The 18,088-nt window shown below is 33.6% G+C and overlaps 2 protein-coding genes and 1 pseudogene across 2 annotated transcripts; 1 reads left to right on the top strand and 2 right to left on the bottom strand.

Annotated features, from left to right (window-relative positions):
* Positions 1-869: 869 nt before the first annotated feature.
* Positions 870-5,524, top strand: LOC129877395 (probable auxin efflux carrier component 1b). Its single transcript, XM_055952891.1, has 6 exons — positions 870-2,640; positions 3,500-3,770; positions 3,928-4,013; positions 4,111-4,268; positions 4,507-4,583; positions 5,226-5,524. The coding sequence occupies exons 1-6, from the start codon at positions 1,539-1,541 to the stop codon at positions 5,290-5,292; spliced, it is 1,761 nt and encodes a 586-aa protein (XP_055808866.1). The 5' UTR covers positions 870-1,538; the 3' UTR covers positions 5,293-5,524.
* Positions 5,525-6,962: 1,438 nt separating this feature from the next.
* On the bottom strand, positions 6,963-11,511 carry LOC129876829 (alkane hydroxylase MAH1-like; annotated as a pseudogene).
* A 3,141-nt stretch (positions 11,512-14,652) lies between these two features.
* LOC129877768 (alkane hydroxylase MAH1-like) lies at positions 14,653-17,232 on the bottom strand. The gene is made up of 2 exons (XM_055953299.1): positions 17,133-17,232; positions 14,653-16,331 (listed from the first exon to the last, which is right to left on the bottom strand). The coding sequence occupies exons 1-2, from the start codon at positions 17,133-17,135 to the stop codon at positions 14,796-14,798; spliced, it is 1,539 nt and encodes a 512-aa protein (XP_055809274.1). The 5' UTR covers positions 17,136-17,232; the 3' UTR covers positions 14,653-14,795.
* Positions 17,233-18,088: the final 856 nt, after the last annotated feature.

Raw genomic sequence — 18,088 nt, 5'->3', positions numbered from 1 at the left:
GTAATTCATTTTATGTTGTGCTCTAAAATATTAATGTAAAATAATTAAACACATATAATATACTTTAATATTACAATATTGGGGTTGAACGTTTCATTTATTAAGCAAATAAAAATTAAAATTGGCTGAAACTAAAATATGAAAAAGAAATGTGGCTACCCAGGCTCGAACCCGCACACTTAGCTCCAGAATTTGCAATTTCGTGAACCCATTTACCGCTGGACCAAGTCTTTGGCTTGTGATTAGGGGGTTCATTATTAAATATATACTCATAAATCAACAAATTGATTCTATATATACAGTGTAATTTTTCGACGAAGGGGGTTCGGATGAACCCCCTAGGCTGCATGTAGGTCCGCCCCTGGCTATTACTGCTTTGTTAAGTTATAGGAGAACAAGTTATGTACTCAAAGGAAAACTATAAAGAAAAATATTAGACTCATCAAATAATTATATTATGAGATAGAAAATAAAGAAACTTTATGAATTTGTGTAAACATATTTAAGTGCCTCTCTTTTCTATACTGATTCAAATTTAGTTGAATTATTGAGTTGATATTAATAGTTGAAAAGATTGAGAAATATACAAGGTGTAGAATTTCGAAATAATATGTTATTTTTTGAGAAAATTACGGAAGTTTAGTTAATAATATCATACCTTATTAAAAATATATTTGAACGGACACATTTGTAAATGGAAAGAAAAAGCCTACTCTTATCTATCACCTCCTCTGGTAAATTAATGTGATTTTAGAAAGCATCTAAACATAGTTCACTCACATTATATATAGCAGAAAGTGAATTAGCATCGAACATCGAACATCGAACAAAAACAAAAGATGTAAATGTGTTTGTAAGTGTGTAAGAGTGCCTCTCTTTACTACGTATCATGAAAAGAATATAAAGAAAGCTTCCCAAAAGCCCTCAGCTTTTATATCTTTGTCTGCCATTTAATTCCCATAAACAAACAAATCACTATCACATAAATTCCCACAAAAACCTCGTCCTTCTTCTCTCCCTTTTTTCTTTACACATTTTCCTCTTAAATAACATTTCTCTACTAACTATACTATTTCATTCTTTAGCTGAAAAAAACTGAACTATTTTTAGCTCATAGAGTTATTACTTATGTCAGTTGCCTTTAGCTAAGAGTTAAAGAAGAAGAGAAGAACACAAGTAGTTTCTGTTCTTGGGTTCATTCTGTTTTTAGGCTAACCTTGAAAAAAATACTTTCTTGATTGAAAAAAATGAGTTTCATGAGGGAAAGTTTGAATCTTTTTTGTGTTTCTTCCATTTTTATTGTACCCAAAGCCATATTCTGACCTGGGGTCTGTTCTTGGGGCTCATTCTGTTTTTAGGCTAATCTTTAAAATAATAGTTTCTTGAAAGAAAAAAAGGTGTTTCATGAGGGAAAGTTTGAATCTTTATTGTGTTTCTTTCATTTTTTTGTAAACCCCAACTGGTTTTTGTACCCCCAAAGCCATATTCTGATCTTTTGGGTGTTTTTTTGTTTGTTTCATTTGAGTGTAGGGAAAAAAATGATAACACTTTCGGACCTTTACCATGTTCTAACTGCTGTAGTTCCACTCTATGTAGCTATGATATTGGCTTATGGCTCAGTGAAATGGTGGAAGATTTTTAGTCCAGATCAATGTTCAGGAATCAACAGATTTGTAGCTCTTTTTGCAGTTCCATTGCTATCTTTTCACTTCATTGCTTCTAACAATCCTTATGCTATGAACTACAGGTTCATAGCTGCTGACACTTTACAAAAAGTCATAGTTCTAGTTGTTTTAGCCATTTGGTCAAGAATTAGCTCAAGGGGTTCTCTTGAATGGTCCATTACTTTGTTTTCCCTTTCTACTTTGCCCAACACTCTAGTTATGGGAATCCCTTTGTTAAAGGGAATGTATGGTGATGCCTCAGGGAGTTTAATGGTCCAAATTGTTGTTCTTCAATGTATCATTTGGTACACTTTGATGCTTTTCTTGTTTGAGTATAGAGGTGCTAGAATGCTTATTTCTGAGCAGTTTCCTGACACTGGAGGGTCAATTATTTCATTTAAAATTGATTCTGATGTTATTTCATTAGATGGGAAAGAACCATTGGAAACTCAAGCTGAAGTTGGTGACGATGGGAAACTTCATGTAATTGTGAGGAAATCAACAAGTTCAAGGTCTGAAATTTTTTCAAGAATGTCAAATGGACATAACACTGGTGGTCTTTCTATGACACCAAGACCATCAAATTTGTCTAATGCTGAGATTTATTCTTTGCAATCTTCAAGAAATATAACCCCTAGAGATTCAAGTTTTAACCATAATGATTTATACTCAATGGTGAATGGAAAAAATAATGCAAATATGAGTCCTAGGACATCAAATTTTGGCAACTTAGGATTTGATGAGGAGAGTGGATTTGGGAAGACAAATGTGGGGTACCCTGCACCTACTAATGCTGGGATTTTTTCCCCGGCCACCGGACCGGGGACAAAGAAGAAGGCTAATGGGACAGATGGTGGAAAAGATCTTCACATGTTTGTTTGGAGTTCAAGTGCTTCACCAGTATCTGAAGGAGGGATTCATGTGTTCAGAGGAGGTGACTATGGTAATGAGCTTGGCATTGGACCTCACCCAAAAGGTTGGGCACATACTTAAAATTATACTAATGCCATATTATCATCATGTCTAAAAGCTCATGTGTCTTTTACTATTTTGTATTTTAGTTGGTTTTGGTTATCTTGTTTTGGTCGAGTACACTAACTTTTTTTAGATAACATGTGGTCATATGTCCTTTACTGTTTTATAATTTAGTTGGTTTTGGTTGTCTTGTCTTGGGATGAGTACACTTTTGTTTTGTGATCCTATACTTGTTCTAGAGATTTTTTAATTTGTGGTTCACTAGAGAGAAATGTGACAACAACAACAACAAATCCAATGAAATTCCATAGGTGGGTTCGGAAGAGTATTAGAGTGCTCGCTCACCTTACCCCTATCTCATGGAGGTATAGAGGTTGTCTACGAAAGACTATTTCTATCGCATATCATAGCAGAGAGAAATATGTGAATGAACTGTTTTTGTTTGTTGAGTAGCCTTCTACTATTGTTTTCTTGTTTTAGGTGTAGCTTTGTCCTTTCTTAGGACAATTCCTGAAATTATGGTCCTCTTTTGTCTCCTCATGCGGATGCTTGCATTACTTTAAATTATCGTTTGCACCAGTATACAATCCAGAATTTTAAGTTCACGAGTGCAAAAATCACAGCAATTACTGGTTTTTTGAGATAGCATGTGTGCATTTTTAATATTATATGTACTTTTTAACATTTTGAACTATATATGTATAGTTTGTGTTGAGGAAAATACATGTTGTCAAAGGTTGCATCCTCCATTGTGCATAAGAAATCCCTTGAGTTCATATTATGCTCCTCATTTTCCTTCAGCATGTCAGGCATTTTTTTTATATGATTAATAATTGATTTCTCATCTTTGTGTACATTAGATTATGATGATTTTGGCCGAGAAGAGTTTGCTCTCGGGAATAAAAATAACTCCAATGGATGTCATCGAGAAGAGCCGGTGCTAAAGAAGCTTGGATCAAGCTCTACAGCCGAGCTGTTTCCCAAAACTGCTAATGAAACTAAGGCTACTGCTATGCCTCCTGCTAGTGTGATGACCAGACTTATTCTGATTATGGTGTGGCGAAAACTCATTAGGAACCCGAATACTTATTCTAGTCTCCTTGGCCTTACTTGGTCCTTGATCTCATTCAGGTATGCACACTTAAGTTTCCATGACTTAAATGCATTTCGATACATGTATCAATGTACTATGTGTGAATCTCAAACTAGTTGTAGTCGGCTATGTAAGTCATCCGCATTCCATTCTGGCATATTTTACTCAATTACTAAATAATTCCTATGGTATTAGGTGGAACATTCAGATGCCTTTGATTATTGCTAAGTCTATATCAATTCTCTCTGATGCTGGTCTTGGAATGGCAATGTTTAGTCTTGGTATGACGTTTATTCTTGCTAACATTCACAAAAGTCCTTACAATTGGCCTAAGCTTATGGTAAAATTTGGAACTGATTTGCTTTCCGTAAACTTCAGGTTTGTTCATGGCGTTGCAGCCTAAAATGATCTCCTGTGGAAAAACAATTGCTGCCTTCTCTATGGCAGTGAGATTCATCAGCGGTCCAGCAGTCATGGCCGCTGCCTCCATCGCTATTGGACTTCGAGGTGTTCTTTTGCATATTGCTATTGTTCAGGTAAATGGACCTAAAAGGTTCTCCTTTTATGATTGCACTGCTTTCCTTATTAGTTCACGTTTTTCCTTTTCATAACTACTTTGATTTGCTTGACTTGAACCGAGGAGGATTACCTCTCTACCTCCTCGAGGTAGGGGTAAGGTCTACGTACACCTCTACCTCCCCAGACCCCACTTGTGACTTGTGTGATTTCACCGGGTATGTTGTTGTAATCGTTTCGTATATATTAATTTTTCAGGCAGCTCTACCTCAAGGAATTGTTCCTTTTGTCTTTGCAAAAGAATACAATCTTCATCCTGATATACTAAGCACAGGGTAAGAACTCCACAAACTTACTACTTATTCAGCATTCTTTAAGTTTTATGCACCAACAATGCAAAGTCTTACGCATTACGTGTAATTCAACCTGTTCCAACTAATTATTCACTGTCTTTTTCAAGTTACTAACCTATAGTGTTGCCATTTGCCGGACTTTGATTTGGTTTATCACTTGTCGTTTCATAAAACTTAAAAACACTTTTTATCTTGTTTTGTTTTCTGAAAGAAAATCACGATGCCCTATGTTGTTCGGACTTTTTGACAATCTAACACAAATAACAATATTTTTAAGAGTCCGAACAACATAGACAGAGGTGGACCCACGTGTGCGTACGAGGGTGCACGTGCACCCGTTAACTTTGGGAAAATATATATGAGATATATTCCATTAGGCACGGTTAGAACACAAACTAATTGGTGCACTGATTTAAACCCTGTGCCCCTTCTCATTTTGAGGTTATGGGATTGGGTTCGAATCCCATTCAGTGCGGGTTTTTTTCATCTGAGAACCTTAAAAATCGATGGTGGTGCACTCATCATCTTCAAATCCTGTGTTCGCATGATTTATGCTTTTAAATATTAACTTGGAAATTTTCGGGTTTCGATTACCTTGTAATTTTGGTACTGATGATTTTTCAGGGTTATATTTGGGATGTTAATAGCTCTTCCAATCACTTTGGTCTACTACATTTTGCTGGGGCTTTGATGCTGAAGAGAGTAAAGCTGTTAATCTAAAAGGAAATGACTTTTTTGCCACTGCTTTTTTTATGGCTTCTAACAAAGACATAAGCCCTCACTTCTCAGTAGATTAAAATTATTTTGTTGGCCTTTTATAATCCCTCCTCTAGTTTTGAACCTTTTGTGTTGTGCAATGTTATTTGCCAACTCAAGTTGCTTTTCATCAAGAAAGTGAAACTTATTTGTCCAGTTTAGGACCATTTTGGAATAAGTTATATCAGAAATAATAATTAATCGCGATGAGTTATCCAATGTGGAACAATAATATTAAAATTAATTATTTCAGTATAAAATAATAAAAATGGCAAAACAAATAGCAGGAATAATTAATTGGAGAAAATCATTTAATTACACAAATATTTTTATTATATTTATTAATTTTTTCTATAATTTGAAATAATTAGTATATTGTATGAACATATGTTCAATAAGGTAATTTTTTTTATTAATGAGATTTTAAAATTCTAAATTTAACTGGTATTACTTTATATATAGTTCTTTATACTAAATAGTATAATAAAAAATATTTGCTAAAATAAAATATTTATTTTGATATAATTGTTAAATAAAATAAAAAGGAGAGAGTAATTCTTTCTATTTTTTTCTCTGTGTCTGACACATTCTGAATGGCGTGCTTCATTTTGGTGTTGCTTTGGAACACTTGCCAGTGTTGTTGTCCACTATTCTTTATAGGGATAATTAAGTTATATGGCTATTCGATAAAAAATAATTCTAAAAATAATAATTATTTATTGTATAAATATATATAGTCAATATATATTTTATGTATAATTAAATTATATTTTATTTTTAAATATATTATAATATATATTTAATGTATAGCTCATGTATAAATAATGTAAATAAAATATAGCTATATTTATTATAAATTAATTAATTTATTATATATATATTTCAAATTATCCCTTTTTTAAACTTATGTCATAAGAAAGTGTAAGAATATTCCTTTACTTGGGATTATCAAATGGGAGAGAATAATATGATATAGTATTATAAAATATTATTTAAACTTATACATATGGTGTACGTTAGTATTTACCTACAAAAGATATATTTTTGAAATAGGAATTAAAATATTAGATATTTCAGCTCCACCAGTACGTAACCAAAAATTAAAATTCCACAACGAAATAAAGGACAGTTCGGTATACTAAAAATGGGACAGACCGTAATGATATATTGTATGCAGTCTTATTTTATATTTTTGGAAGAACTGTTTCCACAACTCTAACCTATGATATGCTGATCACAAAACAACAACTTTATCAATTATGTCAGGACTCTCCTTCTGAACTTCCACAACGAAAATACAAAAAGAAAAAAAGATTGAACTAGAAATCGGGCAAATCGAAGGCCCATCGGGATTGGGCATGGACGAGCCTCGACTGGCCAGCATTGATGAAAAAAGAAGTTCCGAATGATTCATGTTAGATTCAAAAGAAAAATAGTATAACTCCATAACAATTACAACTTTATTTAATTACATTCACAAAAAAAATAAGTAAAAAGTGGAAAAAACTGGATTTCCACTCTATCTTATTGCACTATTAACTATAAGTTTCACAAAATTTTATTTGTAGAAAATGAAACACACTTTTTCATTAGCATTCATTTGAACTAAATAGGAACCCTTTTACTCAACCTAACCTTCAAACCATTAGTCATTCGAATCACAACAGTAGCTGTTGGAGAAATTGTTTGTGCTTCCAATAATTGAATTTGGTAATTATATATGATGGTAGCTGCCACCATTTTCATCTGAATGAATGCCATTTCCTTCCCAACACAAGTCCTTGACTTCGCGAGAAATGCTGGAAATTTGTAAGATGGCTCATGTTTGACCCCTCTTCGTTCAGTAATCCACCTCTTTGGCTTGAATTCTAAGCAATCTTTTCCCCATATACTCTCCATTCTCTCCATAGTAATAAACGATAGCAATATTTTTTTATTTGGACTCACACGATGACCACTCGGAAGGATGTCATGATCAACTGGAGCTTTATGCTCAATTGCAACGGATGGGAATAATCTAAGAGCTTCACAAAATGCACTAGATAAACCAATTTTCGCGATTCTTCTGTGTTGAAAAACTTGAGATTTTCGCATTCTTTTAAGATGCAATTGTTGTTGAATTTCTTCTATAATCTTTTTCTCTACTAAGGGGATTTTAGCCATGAGCCAAAAAAAACAAGTGAGAGTTGTGCTTATAGTGTCTCTACCAGCAAACATCAAATTCAAGAAAGTGTCTCTTAGAAAATCTTGTACATTACCCAAATTGTTATCATTATTTTCGTTCTTCCACTGATTGCATGCTTTAACATAATCAGTGAAAAAATCAAAATCATGACCGTTGATGATTTTATTCGACATCTTTCTTGAAATTGCAGGATATATGTATTGATCGAAAGCCTCCCATGCTTTCATTAGATTCTTCTCTTTACCAATTCGAAGCCATCTTTGCAATTTCCAATAGCTTTCTGGCAAGAAATGTCTATACAAAATTGCATCAATCATGTCGTTGAACGCCTTTTTACATGGTACATGAGGTAGATTTATGGATAAACTTTTTGGATCATGATCAAGTAACAATTTGCTAATAGTATCAAAATTGAGTCTTTGAAAAATGTCTTGCAAATCAACAGGGGTGTCTTGTTTTGCAAAAGTATCAAGAAGTGGTACGAGACGTTTTACGATAGTCTCCCAAGCGTTACGCTCTAACAAAGTTTGGAATTTGGTATGGTTGAGTAAAGACAGTGACTTTCCTATGAATTTCCCATAATTCAGAATCAACACCAAAGTTTGGGAAAGAGTGGTGGAGATGAGGGTTAGGAGAGGCATGTCTATTTCAGAGAATCAGTTCGGATTTATGCCGGGACGCTCAACTACAAAAGCCATCCATCTTATGAGGAGACTGGTGGAGCAGTATAGGGAAAGGAAGAGGGACTTGCATATGGTATTCATCGATCTAGAAAAGGCTTATGATAAAGTTCTATGAGAGATACTATGGAGATGTTTGGAGGCTAAAGGTGTACCTGTGGCGTACATTAGGGTGATCAAGGACATGTATGAGGGTGCCAAAACTAGGGTAAGGACAGTAGGAGGGGACTCAAAGCACTTCCCAATTATGATGGGGTTGCATCAAGGATCATCCCTTAGTCCGTTTTTATTTACCTTGGTGATGGATGGATTGACGCGACAAATTCAAGGTGAGGTGCCATGGTGTATGCTTTTTGCGAACGACATAGTCCTGATCGATGAGACTCGTAGCGGAGTTAACACTAAGCCGGAGGATTGGAGACATACCTTGGAGTCTAAATGGTTTAAGCTGAGTAGAGCCAAGACAGAGTACTTAGAGTGCAAGTTCAGTGAGACACCTCAGGAGGTTGGCGCGAAAGTTAGGCTTGGTGACCAGGCCATCCAAAAGAAAAGTAGTTTCAAGTACCTTGGGTCTATCATGCAAGGCAGCGGGGAGATTGACGATGATGTCACACATCGTATTGGGGCAGGGTGGATGAAATGGAGGCTCACTTCCGGTGTGCTATGTGACAAGAAGGTGCCACCACAACTTAATGACAAGTTCTACAAAGTGGTGGTTAGACCGGTTATGTTATATGGGGCAGAGTGTTGGCTAGTTAAGGTCTCTCACATTCAAAAGATGAAAGTAGTCGAGATAAGAATGTTGAGATGGATGTGTGGGCATATTAGGAGCGACATGATTAGAAATGAGGCTATTCGGGACAAGGTAGGAGTGGCCTCGATGGAAGACAAGATGCGGAAAATGCGACTGAGATAGTTTGGGCATGTGAAGAGGAGAGACACAAATGCCCTAGTGCAGAGGTGAGAGAGGTTGGCCATTGATAGTTTCAGAAGAGGTAGGAGTAGGGCCAAAAAATATTGGGGAGAGGTGATTAGACAGGACATGACGCAGTTACAACTTACCGAGGACATGACCTTAGATAGGAGGGTGTGGAGGACCCATATTAAGGTAGAAGGCTAGTACATAGTCTCGTTATTCTTCCGTATTAGTAGGCGCATTAGCGCACTATAATTTCTTGTGCTCTGACTTCTGTTATTATCTTTCTATTACTTTTTGTACTTTGATTACTCTATTTTATCAGTGTCGCTTTCGTTATTTGCATTATTCATTATTTATTTTCCAATAACGCTTTGAACTTCTTAGCCTTATCTGACCTCTTTTTATGCTTCTTGAATCACTAGTGAATAACATGTTCATGTTGGCAAAAACAGGACCATGGAACTCAAAATTGCAACCACTTTCTAACAGAATGGCAGTGAAATAATCATGGATTCGATGAACATTTTGAATAATTCCAGGAAACATTCCTACTAGAGGCCAATTTGTTGGTACTGAACTACTTTTGGTCAATTTATTTTCCAAGCACCAATAAGTAAAACATAGGATTATCAAGGAATTTATAAGAGGATATTCAAGGAAGTCCACTGTGTTTGCACAAAATAAAGATAAATATCAGCAACAAAATACTTCATTTTTATAAACTAAATGGAAGAAATAACAATCAAAACATGAAGACAACATTAAATGGTCATTTTCTGGTTGGTTAAAATTATGCATGTATTAGTAATGTAGGAATAAATATAAGTGAATTTATGTATTATTTTATAGAGGTATTAGTTATTCATGTGTATTAGTTATAAGCATGTGTTAGTTATTTCGCCTTCTATCCTGCATAAAATAATACATAGATTCCCTCATAACTATACATGTATTAGTTATGCGAATTTCTAAATTGCAAACCTAATACCGTATTAATAAATATTATAAATAAATAATTTACCTCCTAATTAACCAACATCAAACATGATATTACTTATGCAGAATTTAGCCTGCATTACTCATCTCCAAAAGTTCAATGCAATGTTATGATCCTATATGAATGAATAATTCCTACGCAATAAAATTTAAATAAATGAGAAGAATTCACCTATTATATGATTGTCAAAAGTGAAGGAAGAACTATTAAGGCAATTTTATTTTAACACCACGTAAGGTGGCAAGCTTACTTCCGCAGTCTCTTAAATGAAAAAAGAGACAGTGACATTGTACTGGGTGATTTAGCGCACTCTTATAGTCTTCGAGACTTTGGGTACTGCAGGTGTTTTAGTGTTAAGGAGGTTAGACGGACTATTAGCAGGATGAGGAGGGGGAGAGCTACCAGGCCCGATGAGATTTTGGTGGACTTTTGAAAGAACACTGACAAGGCAGGTGTGGAATGGTTGACTAAGTTGTTTAATATTATTTTGAAGACTGCCAAGATGCCCGATGAATGGAGATGAAGTACTATGATTCCACTGTACAAGAATAAGGGTGATATCCAAAACTGTAATAATTACAGGGGGATCAAATTGCTAAGCCGCACTATGAAGATTTGGGAGAGAGTGGTGGAGACGAGGGTGAGGAGAGGAGTGTCTATCTCAAAGAATCAGTTCGGATTCATGTCGGGGCAATCGACTACTGAAGCAATCCATCTTATGCGGAGATTGGTGGAGAAATTTAGAGAAATAAAAAGGGATCTTCATATGGTATTCATTGATATTGAAAAGGCTTATGACAAAGTTTCGAGGGATGTTCTCTGGAGGTGCCTGGAGGATAAATGTGTTCCGGTGGTGTATATTAGAGCAATAAAGAATATGTATGATGGAGTCAAGACTCGAGCTAGGACGGTGGGAGGTGACTCTGAGCATTTTTCTATTGAGATGGGACTATATCAGAGATCTGTACTGAGTCATTTCCTTTTTGCCTTGGTGATGGATAAGCTGACACGGTCTATTCAGTAGGAGGTTCCATGGTGTATGCTATTTGCGGACGACATAGTTTTAATTGATGAGACTCGAGAGAGAGTTAATGATAGGTTGGAGGTTTGGAGACATACTCTGGAGTTCAAAGGATTCAGATTGAGCAGTTTCAAAATAGAATACTTGGAGTGCAAATTCAGTGGTGCGATGGATGAATAGGGCAGACCCTACGTTATGGAATTTTACTGGGTTGTTGTTGTTGTTGATGATGATGGATGAAGACGGCATAGAAGTAAGGCTTGCCACTCAGCCTATCCCTAAGACTGAAAGCTTTAAATACCTTGGATCCATCAACTAGAGTAGTGGGGACATCGATGAGGATGTCACGCATTGCATTGGGGCAGCGTGGTTGAAATGGAGGTTTGCCTCTGGAGTCCTGTGTGATAAGAAAGTACCATATAAACTTAAAGGTAAGTTTTGCCGAATGGTGGTTAGACCGACGTTGTTATACGAAGTGGAGTGCTGGTCGGTAAAGAAATTTCATGTCCAGAAGATGCATGTTGAGGAGAAGAGGATGTTGAGATAGATGTGTGAACACACTAGGAGTGATAAGATTAGGAATGAGGTCATTCGGGAGAAGGTGAGAGTAAAAGACAAGATGAGAGAAACGAGACTGAGATAGTTTGGACGTGTGTAGAGAAGGGGTATCGATGCCCCAATTAGGAGGTATGAGCGATTGGATTTGGGGTCTATGCGGAGAGGTAGGGGTAGACCAAAAAAGTATTGGGGAAAGATGATTAGATAAGATATGACACTACTCCATATCACCGAGGACATGACCTTAGATAGAAAAAAGTGAAGGTCGCGAATTAGGGTAGAAGGCTGGTAGAGGTAGAATGGTATCTTTCCATTTGTCGATTTAGGGTGGTCGTAGGTCTAGGCGTGCCATTAGAGTTGCGGTGTTTTGTTTTGTTTTGATTACCATATTACATTTTTATCATTATTGTCCTTGTCTTGTAAAACTTGCATCATTTCTTTTATCAATATGCTCTCTCTATCTCTCCCTATATATATATATATTTATTTTACTTATGTATTTATTTACTTATTTATTTTTTCTTATACCTGAGAATGTGTCTTTTGAGCGGAGGGTCTTTCGGAAATAGCCTCTCTATCTCTATGAGGTAGTGTAAGGTCTACGTACACCCTACTTTCCTCAGACCCCACTTATGGGATCCCACTGGGTATGTTGTTGTTGTATATTAATTCACACATATTATAGATCATGACTATAAGTTATATACATCGTTAATATAGATAACTTTTTATACTATAATCTATAATCTTAAAAATAAAATCAGTTACCTGCTAGAACATGTAAATATGATCTCGTAGCATAAAACTTCACCATATTAACCATGTATATATATAACTTAAAACTCTTAATCAAATCCAAATCAAGAACAAACAAAATTCTTTAGAAAAAGTAAAAAGAATATTGGAAAATTATGAAATCTAAGTGCTTGTATCACATAAAAAAAAAGGTATAGAAAGATACCATGAACTAATATGAAGCCTTTTGTATAGATTTCTAAAAAGTATGCCCTATGGAAATCTTTGATGATATATAGTGGTTTTTTATATAGTAGTGGGAGATTAAAATTTTAAACTTAAAAAAGTCAAAGCTAATTTTGTGTAGGGCGGCGGTGGTACCATACTATATTCTACGTTTCAATTTATTTTTATTAGGCCTCATTTATATTCGTTAAGATTATGAGTATGTTTGAAGAATATTTTTTTTATATATTTGATTGGTTAATATATTTTGATTATTTTTTTTAAAATTTTTTTTTTAAAAAAATAAAAATAACTTCTTTAATGAAAGTGTTAAAAATAAGTTTCTTAAGTGACATCCTATCTTGAAATATCCCACTCCCTACCCCATCATACCCTTATAATATTTTTCAAGAATATATATAAATATTAATAAGATAATATTTTTTTACTTACTTATCAATAAAAAATTACTTATATTCATTTGCCAAATATATATTAGGGAAATTATACATTAAAATTTTTCCTTTATTTGTGAAATATGGTCCAACACTATGGACCAAAATGTTTTCTTTCTTCTTGTTTCGAACACGTGTTGGTGCGTGTTGTACACAAATTCTTCTAAAGTGGTCATACAACTTAATTAAACTCATTTTAATTTTGGGAAGATGAAGTGGTTAATAAGTAATCGTCAAAAGATGTGATGCCGTAAGTGTAATTGCTCATTTTTTTAATTTGATATTTTTATTTCGAATTTTGGTATGGATTTTGTTTTTACTAGAAATAGAGATAAATATACTTTAATTAGATAAAGTTCTATTTGTATAGAATCCTCTAAAAGGTTTAAATATTATATAAAAATAGAGATAATATCATAGGGGGTGTAAGTATATGATTTTCGTTGTATATAAGAGGTGTAAATATTTAATTGAAATAACTTCATGGACCTTCCTTCACATTTGATCTTATCACATTAATCTTTCTCGCAGTTTATAATATTATTGCGATCTCATTTATTTTAGTTTTTATTTTATAATAGTTCTTTTTACTTAATTATTGCTAAGTTTAAAAATTATGATAGAACTAATTTGCCCTTTTTAGTCCATTCATTCTTTACAACTTTAATCTATAACCATGTGGCCTAATTTCATTTGATTTAACTATCTGGTATATAATTCATTGCTCCAATTAGGTTTGTGATATTTAAGACCCATTTAAGGGGTGCACCACTTCCTACTAGAAATTTCTCGAGATTTGCTTTGCATCTGTGTCAAAAGTGAGTTGAGTTTTACTCTTCAGTAAAAATGATAAAGCATTTCGCAAGCTTGAATTTCTATAAAAAGTCCGTCTAGCCCAGTTGCTTTCCTTCCAGTCGCTTTCTAAAATTTTGAATCTCGCTCTCAGCTTCTCGGTTCTCCCGTGAAGTGGGAAATAAAGTTGGGAGCTTTTCAAAGAAATGATGTAAATATTCTCATCTCTCAAATACGATATTTAATTAAAACTAAGCATATGAATTCTATTCATATTCATCTCATCATATTTCTTCGTAGATGATACAAGTTTAAGAAAGGAAGAAATTTTTTTAGAACTTGAAGTCTAAACATAAATACATGTTATTACGAGTAAAATGAGAATATTAGTTTCAGATACAAAAAAGTATTATCGTCTATGAATGAATTAATGATTATATATCACATAAGATACCGCATAGAGTAGTTTTGACATGTTGTACTGTTTTGTTTAAGTAAGGTAGAAGAAATGAAAAAAAATATTTTTATATTAGTAAACACTTTCTTTAAGGGTTAAATAGAGAATGTCCCTTGCATCGTCATCACTTGGGCTTGATTAATTGATTAATAATTTTTTAAACAAAATTTATTATGAAATATAATAGGTATTTACTTACAAAATTATTTCTTTGGCCACTAAATACAATAACGAAAAATATCAACACGAACCATCGAAAGAATACAACATGGAGAGAAATTGTTCACCATCAACTATTTATAAATATTATTACAAGTAGATGATACAAACAAAAGTTACTAAATTCTGATAAACCCACACCTTAAAGGCTGAATCCGCCCCATACAATACTACTTTATTCACATTCACTTTTTTTCATAGAACCCTTTTACACAATTTAACCTTCAAACCATTTGTCATTCGAATCAAAACAGTAGCTGTTGGAGAAATTGTTTGTTCTTTCACTAATTGAATATTGTAATTGTATATAATGGTAGCTGCCACCATTTTCATCTGAATGAATGCCATTTCCTTTCCAACACAAGTCCTTGGCCCCGCAAGAAACGCTGGAAATTTGAAAGATGGTTCATGTTTGATCCCTCCTTGTTCAGTAATCCATCTCTCTGGCTTGAACTCTAAGCAATCTTTTCCCCATATACTCTCCATTCTCCCCATCGTATAAAACGACATCAATATCTTCATGTTTGGGCTCACACGATGACCACTTGGGAGGATATCGTGTTCTAGTGGAGATTTGTGCTCAATTGAAACGGGTGGGAATAGTCTAAGAGCTTCACACAATGCACCATGTAGATACACCAATTTTCGCGATTCTTGTATGTTGAAAAACTTGAGATTTTCACCTTCTGTTAGATGCAATTGTTGTTGAATCTCTTCTCTAATTTTATTCACCACTAAGGGATTTTTAGCTAAGAGCCAAAAAAGCCAAGTGAGATTTGTGCTTGTGGTGTCTCTACCAGCAAACATCAAATTCAAGAAAGTGTCTCTTAGAAATTTTTGTACACTTCCCAAATTCTTATCATCTTCATTTGTCCATTCATTGTATACTTTGATGTAATCACTGAATAAGTCATGATCTTCGTCTTTGATGTTATTATTCATCAACTTTTCTTGCCTTTTTGATATCGCAGGATATATGAATTGATCGAAAGCCTCCCACGCTTTCATTAGATTCCTTTCTTTACCAATTCGAAGCCATTTTTGCAACTTCCAGTACCCTTTTGGTAAGACATGTCGATATAAAAGTGCATCAACCATGTCGTTGAACGCCTTTTCACATGGTACATAAGGTAGATTTACAGACAAACTTTTGGGATCCTGATCAAGCAACAATTTACTGATAGTGTCAAAACTGAATCTCTGAAAAATGTCTTGTAAATCAAACAGTGTGCCCTGTTTTGCAAAAACATCAAGAATTGGCACAACACCTTTATCGATCGTGTCCCATACGTTACGTTGTAACAAAGTTTGGAACTTGGCATGGTTCATTAAGGACATTGTTGTTTTCCTATGAATCTCCCATAATTCAGAATCAACATTGAAGATACCATTTCCTAGAATATCGAATATTTCACGAAACTCAGGACCCTTTGGATAGTTTGAGAAATTTCTACTAAGGATATGATGGATATTTGTAGGATCACTAGTGAAAAACATATCCATGTTGGCAAAAATGGGACCACGGAACTCGAAATTGCTATTAGTTTCTAAGAGAATGTCAGTGAAAAACGAATGGATTCGATTAACATTGTGAACTAATCCAGGCAACATTCCAACTATGGGCCAATTTGTTGGCTTTGAACTTTTGGTCCATTCAATTTTCAAGTACCAATAAGTGAAACACAAGATTATCAAGGGAATAATAGAGTAACCAATAACATCCATTAGTGTCTGCACAAAATTAAGACAAATATCAGTCAAATACTTCTACTTATTATTTTTTTCCCTCAACAAATTCGATTTTCTTATGTTCCATATATAATTAATAAAAATATTTATATATAGTTTAGATAAATATTATGGATGGTGGTAGTAGGGATGGACTGCCACTTTTGAAACTTATTTGTTCTATTTTCAGGAAGTTATTTTTCTAAAATTTTGATCAATCAAATATGAAAAAATCATCCTCTATACCAAACACATCCTACATGAAAAAGAGCGGGTGTAGATTTTTTTTTCTTTTAAGAAAATCTTGTTAGAGAAAACTTCTTTCGGTTAAGGACTAACTTATGTTTTCTTTTCAAAAATGAAATACTCCCTCCGTTTTAATTTATCTTATTTTTCTTTTTAGTTAGTTGAAAAAGAGAATGTCTCCTCTAACTTTACACAGGACATGTTTAAGATCAGAAGATGAATATTATAGTAGATCCCATATAAATTTAATTTAAGAATACGATATTCAAAATTTTTACTTTCTTAAACTACACTTCAAATCAAAATCGAACAAACAAATTGAATCCGAGGTAGTAACAATCACAACATGAAGACAGAAGGTAAATCCACTTTTCTTACACAATGTATAGCCTATTTCTAACAAACACCAACAACCTCCAATTCAAAATACTAATCATTTAACTTTCCTAGTAAAACCAAAAGTAAAATGAGAAGTAAATCAAAAGAAGCACAACTAATTAATATATGAAGTAGTGGAAAATGAGTGTTTAAATAACATAAAAAAGTTTAGGAAAATACCATGAGTATATATGAAGCTTGTATGTTGTAAGTTCTTGATGGTAAATCTTGGCTAAAATTGAGGTATAAGTAGTGTGATATTAATTAATATTCATGACGGAAATGCTATTAAATAGGTTGGGTGAATAGATATCGGGGTGGAGAAGGTCTTTTATAGTGTACGCAAAACTTATTTCTATGTATTTATTTTGCATTGTATTTCTAAGTCATAGATAATGTAACTACTAATATAACGATTCAAACCAGCTAGAAGTAAATCAAGCAAAATTATATAGTGAGTAACAAAGTAAGCGACGTTTGATTATGAAAATTAAATTTTATTTTCTTTATTTTAATTTGTTTGACTTACTTTCCTTTTTAGTTCGTTTAAAAAAATGACTCTTTCACTTTTTAGCAATTTTTTAAATTTCAATTTTTCACTTGACATGTTTAAGACTACAAGATTAAGGATAATTTTGGTACATTTGACAGCTTTTTAATTTTAGACTCAAAATTTAAAAGTTTTTTTTTTTACTTTTTAAACTCATCGTCAAGTCAAAACAGATCACTCAATTTGAAGCGCGGAGGGAGTATTTATTTTATTTTAAATTTTTAAAGTCGAAATTGGAATTGTGTTTGACAATACTTTCTACAAATAAGTAATATTTGAAATTTAAATATAATTATTTTTAAAATATAAAATATAATTAATAGCCTCAATTTCTAAAAATTAACCATTAAATCATTCAACTTAACTAATATATCTGAAAATATACGATAATCTGCTCTAAAAAAGATAATGTCTCATTTATTTGCATTAGAAATTTGAAAAATAAGTCTGGCTCATTGGTTGTACCAGACAAGATAAAAGCTGACACAACCCAAAAAACCCATAAAAAATTGTCCTATCTTATTGGAAAGAAAATAAATTCGTAGCTACAAGTCGTTGGGCATTTACTATGGTTGGTGGCTGAAAT

This window comes from Solanum dulcamara, chromosome 12, assembly GCF_947179165.1.
Source record: "Solanum dulcamara chromosome 12, daSolDulc1.2, whole genome shotgun sequence".
Lineage (NCBI taxonomy): Eukaryota > Viridiplantae > Streptophyta > Magnoliopsida > Solanales > Solanaceae > Solanum > Solanum dulcamara.
Note: the sequence above shows the minus strand (reverse complement) of the source record. Positions and strands in the feature narration are given on the sequence as shown.

Bases quoted from the DNA above. Each gene is read 5' to 3' on its own strand.
- LOC129877395 (XM_055952891.1), top strand. From the start codon at position 1,539: ATGATAACACTTTCGGACCTTTACCATGTTCTAACTGCTGTAGTTCCA. The intron at 2,641-3,499 runs GTTGGGCACATA...TGTGTACATTAG, and splicing joins CATTGGACCTCACCCAAAAG to ATTATGATGATTTTGGCCGA. The intron at 4,584-5,225 runs GTAAGAACTCCA...ATGATTTTTCAG, and splicing joins CCTGATATACTAAGCACAGG to GGTTATATTTGGGATGTTAA.